At 33.3% G+C, this 14,034-nt stretch overlaps 1 protein-coding gene and 1 non-coding gene across 2 annotated transcripts; one reads left to right on the plus strand and one right to left on the minus strand.

The window, feature by feature from the left end:
• Positions 1-2,048: 2,048 nt before the first annotated feature.
• Positions 2,049-3,033, plus strand: LOC105323463 (uncharacterized). The gene is made up of 2 exons (XR_010712269.1): positions 2,049-2,150; positions 2,432-3,033. It is a non-coding gene; the product is annotated as an uncharacterized protein (transcript).
• A 3,768-nt stretch (positions 3,034-6,801) lies between these two features.
• Positions 6,802-13,950, minus strand: LOC105329444 (ubiquinone/menaquinone biosynthesis C-methyltransferase UbiE). Its single transcript, XM_034443060.2, has 7 exons — positions 13,752-13,950; positions 10,481-10,630; positions 9,927-10,178; positions 8,349-8,455; positions 7,860-7,948; positions 7,541-7,652; positions 6,802-7,203 (listed from the first exon to the last, which is right to left on the minus strand). The coding sequence occupies exons 1-7, from the start codon at positions 13,930-13,932 to the stop codon at positions 7,087-7,089; spliced, it is 1,008 nt and encodes a 335-aa protein (XP_034298951.1). The 5' UTR covers positions 13,933-13,950; the 3' UTR covers positions 6,802-7,086.
• Between the last annotated feature and the right edge of the window lie 84 nt (positions 13,951-14,034).

A 14,034-nucleotide genomic window follows, 5' to 3' on the forward strand; every position in this document is an offset into this window, starting at 1 on the left:
TATTTGATTAAAAAAAACCCACCTGCAAAGAAGGGACAGAAGTATGCCAACATGCATATGTATAGAACGTATAAATAAATTTATAACGATGTGACACCTCCACTTCTTTGACAAGTAACAAATTCGTTTTAAAAACTCTGTGATGCGACTAGCTGTCCACGCCAACCTCCCGCCTTTTTAAAAGCCTGAATGCTACGTGCCCGAGCAGCACATTAAAAAATGCTGATACTCAAAAACAATTTTTTGTTATGCAGTATGCATGTGTATCTGTATATTTACAAAATATCGGCGGAACCAGTGACACGCATCTCTACCTGCCCAAAACATTTTAAAAATAAGTATATATAAATGTTATCCAGTTAAATTGTTAAAATATCTGCTTTAACGACACAAAGTTTACACACAGGTGATAAAGAATAGATTCTCGTCGGTATAAAACGGCGCAGTAGGCTAGCATTCAGATTATGAAAGTTATCAAATTTAAGTGCATTCCAAGCATAGCGGTGCGATTTTTTCCCCAGACAGCTGCCAAGTTCTATCTTTGGCATACCGAATACCGAATAAAACGGGTTCAAAATCTAATTTAACTCTAATATTTAAAACCATTCTGTCTAATGCTGACATGAGAGAGAGAGAGAGAGAGAGAGAGAGAGAATTTTATTCATTTTTCATGGAAGATGACAGGTTATGTACACTTTTTCTTATGCGTTTACCTAAATTATATATGCCCCATTCCCATTTGAGAAATACACCGATAAATATTTAAGACACACACATGTATACTGGACCTAGGCAATTTGGTGTGGCTTTTCTGTTACTACAAACACAAATCATTCATGCAGTGCCCATGCCCATGGCATTATGACCTGTTGTATACACTTTGTTGTCATAACGCTCGTCGTTTATTCTCAAGCTCGTGCACGCACGCCTTTATTTGGATAAGTCGATTTAGAGATAAGCTAGTTGGTATATATAAAAAAACCCAGCTAAAAATCCTCTCTTACTGAGATTAAACCAGCGTGTCCTTATGAAGAACAGAATTGTGTTGTATTATTATACAGAACTCTCTGCTAATACGTTATACATCACAACGTATACGAACATTATCTATATTCGTCACATTCATATTTATATACATTTAACTAGCAAGCCAGTATTTTGTTTACAAAAAGTATGACTGAAGTGTCCAAGTGAAAAAAAATTCAACGTTCACATTAAAACTTTAATATATATTTAATGTGCGGAAAGACAGTCACGCAGATCTCTATTATTTTGGAGGTGAGAGTGGCGCAAGGGGTGAACTTGTCCCCACATCCACCCACCCACACTACTTCTTTTTTTATTTTGAAACTGAGATTTTTTTTTCATTTACTTCTAGAAATAATTGTGAAATTTGAACGGAAGACCCTTTCCTATTTTGAACAATGTTAAAATTATAGGGAAACTTACACATACATTCATAATTGAATATCCAGTCAACTGTACCTACCCCACCAAATCCCCGTATTAAGGTTGTTAAAGTTGGAGCTTTTCTAAAATCAATTTGTTAATTTTTCTTTATTATTACATGATTGTATCTTTTTTGATTCATTTACCATCTCTCTCTCTCTCTCTCTCTCTCTCTCTCTCTCTCTCTCTCTCTCTCTCTCTCTTATGTTTTGCTTTGTTTATTCCTCCTCTTTTTATAAAAATTATGTTTAATCGGGGTATTTATATGCGGTCCTGATTTGATATATATAACACGGGTAAACTTAAGGGGTTTTTTGAGTCTATGGCACTAAAAATTTACGAGACATTAAGTAAATAATATCGCTTATAAAACAACAAACGTTCAAAATATTCCGTACATTTCGAAATATGTGTTTGCTATTATTTGTGTGAAGCAAATATAAATATCGTAATTCTGCATAAATTTTATGGGGGCGGAATCATGATCCGCGCGTTAGTTCTCATCGCACTGCATTGTGGTCTGATATGTGAGAAAAAGAAAGCGAAGATTTTTGACCAATGGAAATTGATCAAACAGCCAATCATGGCCTAGAATTTTGGCAACACATATACATTAGTTGAGCGGTTACCAAGTTGTATCACTCGCAAGGTATCTTAGCAAGAACCCCTGAATCTTCTGCGACGATCTCGGAATCCAAAAGGTAAAACTTTGATCTTGGTATTATGTGTTAAATTTACTATTAAGTAATTAATTTAATTTTGAAACAAATGCAATTTACATCACTAATACTCAGTGGTTAATGTTGCAAATAGCCTACTGTGTGGTAGCCATGGCAACATTTTGCCTTCAATAGAATATTTCAACTCCTGAATTTTGTTGTTTACTGTTGTCATGGAGTTTGGTCGTTATATATGATAGTGAAAGTGCTTCTCTAGTAATAAACGACTTGCGATATAAATGACATATTCATTGTTATTGTAGGCAATCATGTCTGAAAGGAAAGCAGTCATCAAGAATGCTGACATGTCAGAGGACATGCAACAAGATGCCGTGGATTGTGCAACCACAGCCCTTGAGAAATACAACATTGAAAAAGACATTGCTGCATACATCAAGAAGGAATTCGACAAAAAATACAATCCCACATGGCATTGTATTGTTGGAAGAAATTTCGGTAGCTACGTTACCCACGAGACCAAGCACTTCATCTATTTCTATTTGGGACAAGTTGCCATCCTTCTCTTCAAATCTGGATAAATGCCATAGTTAATATTAGCTTTAAAACAATTGTGGGAATTAAACAACGGACAAATGGAATTTTCAGGGGAGATCTTCAAGTGAACGTTATTTTTTGCAAACTTTATCAGTTGGAATACAAAACTTTGTTGATATTTTAATTTATTTTGTAAAAAAAAAAAATCGAAAATTATAGAGGAAATATAATGTCCTTTCTTTTGAAATGGACATGTGTAGAATTGTTACTTGAGAATTCTCCAAAGAAATGTTGTGAAGTAACAAAAGTTCAATAAATATTTACCCTTGTTATTATATTTTTATTATATAAAATTTTTATACAAATTAAACTTGTGGTTCTGTCATGAATGATATTTATGTTATGTAATATGTGTTGTGGAATACTGTCATTCAGTAATACAAATATTACACTGAACCAAGGTTTGCTAATAAGTCAAAAGGTAATGAAAATGAATCGTGAAACAAGCTATAAAAGGTTAATTAATCAAATGTAACTAAAGTGAGAAGATAAGTTTGCCAGTTTTTTTCTTTCACTACATATTTTTAAAAAAAACCAATATTTTTCAAAGAATTGTAAAATAAAGGCCCTTTGATTGATATTGAAAAGACTTGAAACCATTAATTCAAAAGTTATTTACGCAACACATCTTAAATTGTTCTATATTTAAAAATGCCTCTGGGTTCAAGCAAAACTTATGTGATAGTATGAAAACTAGCTACTCGGGCTTCAATATGTGGCTAAAATTAAAAAGTCTGTGGTTATAAAGCGTAAACTACCCCATTAAAGTTGTGTTACATCATATAAGGTACCAAGTGTTTACCAAGAAATTAAAAATTTGCATGTTAAATCAATATTAAAAGAAAAAATCATATTTGGAAGTTTCTCTAAGTACCATGGAAACACTTTTAAAAATTGCGTTTCTCCACATCAATTGTTCTTTCTCTTGAAAAATTGCAAATTTTGCTCACATTATATTCTACCCTAGAAACCCCAAATTGTTGCTATTGCACACAATATATTCTCAAATAAGCATTAAAAATGCCATTTATATATCTTCTCCCTCTGTTACCATGGCAACAGGACCAGAATCAAAGTATAGTTAAGCTTTTATTACTTATCAAAATCTTTCAAACTGTAAAGTATGAAGAAAACCAGTGACTATGCATGGCCACCAAATTTTGAATCTTTGCATTTAATAGAGACAGAAACGGGTTTCATTTGTTATATACATCATGGACATCAGACAGAACAAGAAATTGATTCTGTTTGACAAATGTTCATGAAAACATTGAAAGTAAACTATTTGTCATTGTCGAATACCCATGGTTGATCGCATCTTTTCCTTTTAAAAGACGCAATCACCTGTGGGTATTTGATAATGACTTTTTATCAGCATATTCTAAATACAAATTTTTATGCTTTAAAATGCAAAAAAAAAACCCAACCAAACCTGGTAATCAAAAATTAAAAGAAAATGGCTTTTAAAAAACAAAACATCTCAAAATAAATAGTCAATTTTTATTGGTAAAGCTGTAGTCACCTACAGCCATTTGCCATGTTTGTAATGTTGTCAGTTGTTACATGTAACGGTATGTTCCATCACTTTCGGGGCACGGTTACATTATTACTTTTTAGCTCACCTGAACCGAAGGTTCAAGTGAGCTTTTCTGATCACCCGTTGTCCGTCGTCCGTCCGTCCGTCCGTCCGTCTGTCTGTCTGTCCGTCCGTCTGTAAACTTTTCACATTTTCAACTTCTTCTCAAAAACCACTGGGCCAAATTTAACCAAATTTGGTACAAAGCATCCTTATGGAAAGGGGATTATAAATTGTTAAAATAAAGGGCACAGCCCTTTTCAAAAGGGAGATAATTGCGAAACAGTTAGTATAGGGTGCATGTCTTTAAAAATCTTCTTCTCAAGAACCACTGCACCAGAAATGCCAATATTTACACAAAAGCTTGCATACATAGTGAAGATTCTAAATTGTAAAAATCGTGACCCTCGGACCAAAACTGGGGCCCCAGGCGGGGTTCAAAGTTTAACATAAAAATACATAGGAAAATGTTTAAAAAATCTTCTTCTCAAGAACCACTGCACCAGGAATGCCAATATTTACACAAAAGCTTGTATACAAAGTGAAGATTCTAAATTGTAAAAATCGTGACCCTCGGACCAAAACTGGGGCCCCAGGCGGGGTTCAAAGTTTAACATAGAAATACATAGGAAAATGTTTAAAAAATCTTCTTCTCAAGAACCACTGCACCAGAAATGCCAATATTTACACAAAAGCTTGTATATATAGTTAAGATTCTAAATTGTAAAAATCGTGACCCTCGGACCAAAACTGGGGCCCCAGGCGGGGTTCAAAGTTTAACATAGAAATACATAGGAAAATGTTTAAAAAATCTTCTTCTCATGAACCACTGCACCAGAAATGCCAATATTTACACAAAAGCTTGTATATATAGTGAAGATTCTAAATTGTAAAAATCGTGACCCTCGGACCAAAACTGGGGCCCCAGGCGGGGTTCAAAGTTTAACATAAAAATACATAGGAAAATGTTTAAAAAATCTTCTTCTCAAGAACCACTGCACCAGAAATGCCAATATTTACACAAAAGCTTGTATGTATAATGAAGATTCTAAATTGTAAAAATCGTGACCCTCGGACCAAAACTGGGGCCCCAGGCGGGGATCAAAATTTAACATAGAACTACATATGAAAAATGTTTAAAAATTTTCTTCTCAAGAACCACTTCACCAAAAATGCCAATACATACACAAAAGGTTGTATATATAGTGAAGATTGTAAAAATCGTGACCCCCGAACAAAAGTGGGGCCCCAGGAGGGGTTTAGATTTTAACATATATAGGAAAATGTTTTAAAATCTTCTCAAGAACCATCGTGCAACTGTTTGGGATATTACTATGCATACATGTACATCCTTAAATAATGTAGATTCAAAAAATTGTAACTCCCGGACAATTGATGGGCACCAAGAGGGGTTCAAAATTTAAACATTTTAAAAAACAAAGGAAAAGTTTAAAAATTTTCTTCTCAAGAACTACAATGTTTTAGTTAGTGGAATATCTATGCATGCATCCTTCGCTTATGTAGATTCCTAATTCGTAAAATCGTGACCCCCGGACCAATAATGGGGCCCCAAGATGGGGTCAAAGTTTATTATAGAAATATAAAGGTAACAGGTTAAAAAATCTTCTTCTCGAGAACTACAATGCTTCAATTTGTGAGATTACTATCATGCATACAACCTTGGATAATGAAGGTTCGACAGTTTTAAAATAGTGACCCCTGGACTAATACTAGGGACCCAAGATGGGTTTAAAGTTAAATGTAGAAGTACCGGTATATATGGAAAATGTTTAAAAATCTTCTTTTCGAGAACTACAATGCATCAATTTGTCAGATAACTACGTAAGCACCCTCAAATAGTGTAGATTCGAAATTGTAAAAGCCGTGACCTCAATCTAATACTGGGGCCCCAAGAGGTGTTCAAAGTTTAGCATAGAAATATAGAGGGAAAATGTTGAAAAATCTTTTTCTAGGGAACTATAATGCTTCAGCTTGTGAGATATTATGCAAGCATCCTTAAATAATGTAGATTCCAAATAATTAAAACTTTAGCACTGGACTAATACTGTGGCCCTAAAAGGGGTTCAAAGTTTAACATAGAAAGATATATTTGAAATGTTTTTAAAAAGTTCTTCTCGAGAACTATAATGCTACAGTTTGTGAGATTCCTATGCAAGGATCCTCAAATTGTGTAAACTCTAATGTAGTGGAACCAAGAGTTATCTTTCTTAATGTTCTGTACAGTCTGAGAGTTATTCCTCTTGAAGTGGAACTCTTCTACGTTCAGTTTTTCAGGTTGTGTACGTGCGGTCCCACCGCAGTGCTACACATTTTCATTCCTATGTTACTATTTATGTTGTTCAAGCCAACCATAAACCTCGGACCATTACTGGGTCCCCAAAAAGGGGTTCAATGTTTAAAATAGAAAAAGCAAATGCTACAAAATGTAATGTTACAAGGAACTGCTGTTCAGGTGAGCGATGTGGCCCATGGGCCTCTTGTTTTCTCTGTACCATCAAAATTTTCTGATAACTTGGTGAGTACCTGATCTAACTATAAAACTGCTATTTTTGAAGAGAAATGAATGGCATTCTAGGATGAAGTTAACCACATTTCTAAAGAGTATGACATCTGCGTGGTATTGCATGTATATATAAAACATATTAAAATCATGGCCAGTTTTTTTTTTATAACTTCGTTAAGTCCAATCTATCATGTACAGTGTATATACATTGTATCACAGCTATAGTTTACCGTCTGCTGAAAAAAACACATCCTTTATCCAAGTTATTTCACCACTTTGAGTAATTTATAACCGGAGTGTATTGCAGATACACCAAAAGTCAAATTTTCGTAAGTAACCATTCCAAAGCCAGCTTGTCGAATCATCGCAGCAAATTTTTTCTGGAAGTCACCAAAAAAAAAAAACCATCAAAATGCATTACTCATGGAATGTAAAATTTCTGTATTATAAACAACTTTAACATTTGCTTTAAAAAAAAATGTTTTGAATGATAAAGTTATGAATGACTTAAGTCAAAGATTTATCAATGGCTGGGTTTTTTTTTTTTTATCATACTCTAGCACCTTTTGGACAACTTGACTCCTAAAACATGTACCATACAAGCTTTTATTATATGATTGATTAATTTTAATTCCTAACTCTCTGGTTGGCTCACATCCAACGATCTAGAAAAAATAGAAAGTTACATTCACCTGCAAATCTTTATCAACAGATTACCTGATTTGGAAACTGCCTGATGCTTTCCACCAAATACTGGTAAGATTTCCAGTCCCGAGCCAGAACTTGGCCCATCACTGGAATAACTTCAAATGAATAGGAGTCATATAATCTGAAAACAACAAATACAATACATGTACTAGTAAATATCCATCTCTGGCCTTCATCATAATCATCCAACAAATAAATTCAATTTTCATTAATTTCATTATATGGTCATTTAACAATACTAAATATTTAAATTTACAGAGTATTTTCATTTAGAATTCAAATTTCAAAATAATAATAGTAATTTGGATACTATCAAGACAGCAAATACCTCCTTAAACCTAAATTATTGACTTGACTAAATTCCAAACACATAAACCGTCCTCCTGGCTTCAACACCCTGAATGCTTCAGTTAAAACCTGTCATGAACAAGAACAAAATAAAAAAAACATTCCTCTTCTATATAATAGACAAATAATTTTATTGTAGTTACATATCAGTTTGAAGTTGACCTATTATAAGTTGTACATGGTCAGTTAACTCTGAATATGGAGAAAAATGACATTGATTGGCTATTTTTTGTCTGCTGTTCTATCCATGTACATTGTACATTTTTACATGGTGTTCACATAACTGTAGTTAATCAATTATTTTTTTTTTACAAAATTTACAAATGTAAGAAGGGGGTATTATTAAATAAAATGTTGTCAAAACAGAATAAATCTCTAGATTTGGAAGAATAATGTGCATTTCACAGAGCTGATTTGCAAAGAGCACACATTAAATGAGATTCTGATAGCCAATTTGAAAGAATCTTACTTTATCAACATGGGTACAGTTGCGGATTCCATAAGCTATTGTATAAGCATCAAAACTGTTGTCCTCAAAAGGTAAACATTCTGCATTGCCTTGAACCCAGTCGATACCTAGCAAATACATGCAGAACAAAGAAGTAAGAAATACATGTATAATATAACTGTACTTAAAGGAGGCATAAAACATCTTCATTTTGTGATGTACTTTCTTCCAAAATGAAAGAAAAAATGAGTTCACTTTAATTGACAATGTTATACACATAATGAATGGAAATTAAATATGCATTAAATACAAAATATGAATATCCTTTTATCAAAGGATCCAAAATTCAAAAGGGCTGCATGAAACTCCCCAAAATATTACAGAATCAAAATTTCCTAGTAATGTGCACATCTATACATTGAGTACTAAATACCCACAAAGTTGTATGGAATTCTGTGCAGTGGTTTAAGAGGAGTTGCCCTCACAAAACAAGAGGCCCAGGGGCCACATCGTTCACCTGAGCAACACTTGCTTTAACTCTGATCAAATAAGCATTACAGTATCAAAATCAAAATATCTTGAAAACTAAGTACAGTAGATCTTGCTCAAAATTTTTTAAAAATCTGCCGATTTCTATCAACATATTTTCATGGTAAATATCAAGCTCCTATTGTTGTTGTAGCTGTAAAAAGATTTTTCTCTATTCTTATATATAACCCCCATCCCCCCACTTTATGGCCCCACTTTTTTCTAAAAATCATGGTTTGATCAAATTTTAATCTGCAAATCAAACCTGCGCTTTCACACAAGTTACGTACTGCTTTTTGGATTAAAAACTTTCCCAGAATATTTTTAAAGATTTTTCTCTATATATTCCTATACATGTAAAAATGCATCCCCCATTGTGGCCCCACCCAACCCCAAGGGACCATGATTTTAACAAATTTAAATCTACACTATCTGAGGATGCTCCTAATCCAAACTGAGCTTTTCTTGCCTAATAATTTGTTAGAAGAAGATTTTTAAAGATTTTCTCTATATATTCTTATGTAAAAATTCATCCCCCCTGGGGACCATGGGGACCATGATTTGAACAAACTTGAATCTACACTACCTAGGGATGCTTTCACACAAGTTTAAACTTTTCTGGCCGAAAAGTTTTTGAGAAGAAGATTTTTAAAGATTCTCTCTATACATTCTTATGTAATAATCCATCCGGGCATCCCTCAATTGTGGCTCCATCCTACACCTGGGGACCATGATTTGAACAAACTTGAATCTACACTATCTGAGGATGCTTCCATACAAGTTACAGCTTTTCTGGCCTAATATTTTTTAGAAGAAGTGTTCAATAATTCTAAATTATCTCTCCTTTAAAGAGGGTGTGGACCTTCATTTGAACAAACTTGAATCCCAAATGATGCTTTGTGCCAAGTTTGGTTGAAATCTGGAGAAGAAGATGAAAATGTGAGAAGTTTACAACAACGACAACGCGGCCAACACCAACAGACAATGGACAAATTTTGATCAGAAAAGCTCACTTGAGCTTTCAGCTCAGGTGAGCTAAAAACAGGACCGTCAAGATTTCTGAGAACTTACCTGTAAATATCCCTGCTTCTTCAGCTCGAGATTTCCCGACATTCAACATTTCCTGGTTTATATCACACACTGTCACATGAGAAGTGTCTTCTTTATAACCTGATAAATCAATTTTTTCCTCCTCAGCATAATCACTTGGAATAGAATAAGCTCCAGCTTCTATATTTGTTGGAATTGAAAAACTTTCCTCAACCATGATTGGATCATCATTCTGGGACTGTATGTACTGAAGAAACCTAAATGCAATGTCTCCTGAAATATTTTATAAAAATCATTTCATTTGATGTTCAACAAATAATCTGACAGTATGTAAATATTTTTTTTATGTTATGTATCATAGTATCATTAGTATGACTGCATGTATTTACGTACAATAATTGTATCACATACATTAAAGTACATTGTACATGTACCGTAATAAAAAATGATACATATGCCAATAATGCATATGAATTATATGCACCTGTAGCATTATATAAGTAATAGTGCAGTGGGTTTTTGGATACTTTACCCTAGTTCATATTTCCCCCACTTCTTATTTTAGCAAAGCATACCTGTGCCACCAGCAACATCTAAAAGCTTTGTCCCTTCTACTGGAGCCATTCTGTGGATGAAATGGTCTTTCCATAGTCTGTGTATACCAAAGCTCATGGCATCATTCATCAAGTCATACTTTCCAGCAACATTCTTGAAGACTTCGTAAACTGGGTAAAGATACATATGTTTTATAACAAAGTTATGATAAAGAAATAGGTAGACATCAAATTAATGTGTTAAAAGCAAGACATTGTTAATGAGTCATAGAGCAAAAACAATCTCTAAGTTAAATTTCACAGCATGAAAATAATAGACAAAACTCCGCTGATACATATTTAAAAGTGTCCAACTTATTTCCAATTTGGTGAATTGAATTGAAACTAATGAGAAATTACATATCAAGTTTGATATTTGTTAAAATTGATCAACAGTTGATGAAGAAAAATTTTTTATACGACTCATTTTTATTACTAATAGCATCGGTGCCAATAGGTGACATGTGTTGCTTATGCAATACTCTCAAAATGCTTGTTGATACATTTATTAGGATTAAATTCTGATATTATTCATAGTTATAATGATGCAATTAACAAGATAATTTGAACCCCTACCTACCAGATTATGAGTAAATATCTCAGTATTGGTTCATGTATAAAAATTGTACATATGACTAAAGTTATTCACCAAAATTTGAATGCATACTATAATAATTTCAAAGATGTAGGAAATAATGTTTAAAAGAATAGGTTTGGCTCTTATCATCACCAAATTTATGCACTGTAGTTGTGCAAGTAATGTTAGCTGTTATTTAATTGATTCACAAGTCCTTCTCCAAAATAAATATGGAAGTAGTGAATACTGAATATAACTTTAAATTTGATAAGTACCCCTTTGTTCAGCGATGTGAAAAAGAGGCTCAATGGCTACATTGCTCACCTGGATTAGTAATAAAATTCTTGATAAATAAGTAAGTTTTCATTATTGCAGAATAAATTTTTTGCATGTAAAATTTGTTTTATTAAATATCAATATTTTCTAATGGAACGAAACTTGGATGCCCCTCAAAAGGCCATATAAGTATTATTGTATTTGTTCTAAATTGATACTGGTTTAATGAAATTCTGAAGGAGAAAATGGATGCATATATGGTCATAACAAATATTGTTTGACAGAACAGATGCATTGAGATAAGAAGATGTGATTCTTGGACTGTTCATCAACAGATTTGTTAATTTAAAGATATATGTGAAGCTTTTGTAACAAGACACCATCTTTGGCATATACATATATTACCGAGCTCAGCGAGAGGTGGGCTCAGCCTGCCTCGCAAAGTGACTTCATGGTAATTAACAGGTATATATAAGAAAATCAGTGAAAAATAGAAATTGAATTCATGGTACTAAGAGCTAAAAAATTTTCTTCCAGCTCATGCGCACCGCCATATTTGCTGCCATTTTGTTCAACAAAATTAACTCATTCATTAAATGAGTGGCGCTTTTTATGTTTATAGGCCTTCTCAGCGTTCGGCAAGACTTCCCAAGATTATGTTGTTGGAGATAAACAAACATTTTGGCTTGTATATGTTAGATAGGGAATTTCTACACCGGAGGTTAGACTTCACAAGAATCTGCAGACCTATTGTCCATTAACTCTCATAAAAACTTTCCAAGCTTTCAATCGAAAGGTCTATACAAACCAGATACGTTTCAACATAATTACATTGCTGTAATCAGGAGATAAGACTATATACTTTCACGCATGTCTTATTAAATCATTAGGGGGAAAAAACCCATTAACTTCAAGGAACCAATCTCTTAGATACTGATTGATAAAGTGTAAATAGAAAAATAAATCAACCTTTCATAGTGACCGCAGCGAGTCGGCGCGAAGCGCCGCTCCATAGACAACGTGTACGAACGGAGAAAACTTGAGTTGAAATCTGCACATTGTTCAAAGAAATTTTTATGAGGCAACGTGAAAAAGTTCTACATATCCCAATAATCCTTTGTGGTGCATAGCAAAATGGTGGAACAGGAAGCGTTTCTAAGGAAAATTCTTACCTCTTAATCGTATACATCTTTTTCATTTATAACAACAAAAATCCTTTAAAAACACTAAAGTAAACAACACATATATGCTTACATATAAAACTGTACCTATCTGAACTTTTGTTGACATATGATGTCATTTCCTTTCCCAAATTTTTCCGACAATTTACGAGAACTGTCGAGCCAAAAGAAAGTTAAGTATGATGTCACAGTGACTTTGCGCAATATAAATTTAGAGGTTGATGAAGCATATGTACTGGGTGTAACGTGTAGTAAGTACTCAGTATCAGTGTTAATGGTGACTCTTCGGCTGATTAGTTTTGTTTTGATCATATTTTTTTTGCTTAAGTAAGTTAAGTTCTATACTTAACTGACTTTCATATTGATCCAATTGTAATATGCATGCGTGAGGTAGGTGACAAAAAATTATTTTAAAAATGTCTACAACGCATATATATAGCATACAAAAATTAACAAATTATAAACGAATTGATGATACAGAGGAAAATAACAACAAAGAAGAAAATGGGAAATAACATATTCTGACAAGCAGTTTACTAGTTTTGTTTACTGATTTTAATTATCATTATTAAAAAGTAAAGGAATGATAAAACATTATTGTCTTTTTATAAAAAAAAAATCAAACGGCTTTGATTCAACATATTTTAATAAGTCTGTTTTACATTTAATTTTTGCTCAGTGGTAGTTTGTTTAAGTGTATTAGCCTAAAATGGAAAATTGGAATGAAGGTTTGATAACTTTGGGTTCCTTGCAGTGATAAAAGTTTTCGAGACAAAGCCAAAGTTTTGAGGTTGGGGCAAGTCAACAAGTTAATGTTGCATTTAACAATGATGAGAGATGTTTGGTTCCTTCTGCGCGCGCCCCAACGGTCACACCGTAAAACATATTATGGATACACTCGAATAAGCATTGAAAAAAAGAAATAAAAAATTCTCAGTATCACGTATCATGTATTTATCTTCAGCAATTTCCGAACTCCCCAAAAAAAACAACTTTTACGTTTTACGTATAAAACATGACGTCATAATGTTGACTAAGCACACAACGTTTAGTTTAGCTTTGGCTTCAGATTTGAGTTGGTTTGTGTCAAACCATAAAATTCTGCGCTCAATCCAACGGTCACACTGTTTACATTTTAATGAAACATTTCTTAAGCTTTGTCTTATGAAATACACAGAGTCGGCATCATTGCAATGAACTGATGAATAGTAATAATAACCTCTCTCCTCTTTCTCATCTTCGGCGACAGTCTCAAATCCAAAATGTGTTTCTCTACTTTCATTTTTGGGCCGTGTTTCATTTTTTGTTGCTGAATTTGTTGATAAAAACCTGTAAATAAAATTTGCTAATGGTTTTTCGTTGCGACAGCAAAAACCACTGATTTTCAAGGGCGCTGCCATTTTGAAAGGAGTGGTTATTAAACTTTTATGTTGTGTAATATAAAGAGTATATTGTTTTCATTTTCCAGGGTAAATTCAAGAAATATAAATATTTTTAAAAAT

Source organism: Magallana gigas, chromosome 3 (assembly GCF_963853765.1).
Source record: "Magallana gigas chromosome 3, xbMagGiga1.1, whole genome shotgun sequence".
NCBI lineage: Eukaryota > Metazoa > Mollusca > Bivalvia > Ostreida > Ostreidae > Magallana > Magallana gigas.

What these genes read in the sequence shown, in the direction of transcription:
- LOC105329444 (XM_034443060.2), bottom strand. Translation starts at nt 13,932, where the DNA reads ATGGCAGCGCCCTTGAAAATCAGTGGTTTTTGCTGTCGCAACGAAAAA. An exon ending in ACTGTACCCATGTTGATAAA is followed by an intron (nt 7,949 to 8,348) that starts GTAAGATTCTTT and finishes TGTTCATGACAG; the next exon opens with GTTTTAACTGAAGCATTCAG. An exon ending in TCAGGCAGTTTCCAAATCAG is followed by an intron (nt 7,204 to 7,540) that starts GTAATCTGTTGA and finishes GGTGACTTCCAG; the next exon opens with AAAAAATTTGCTGCGATGAT.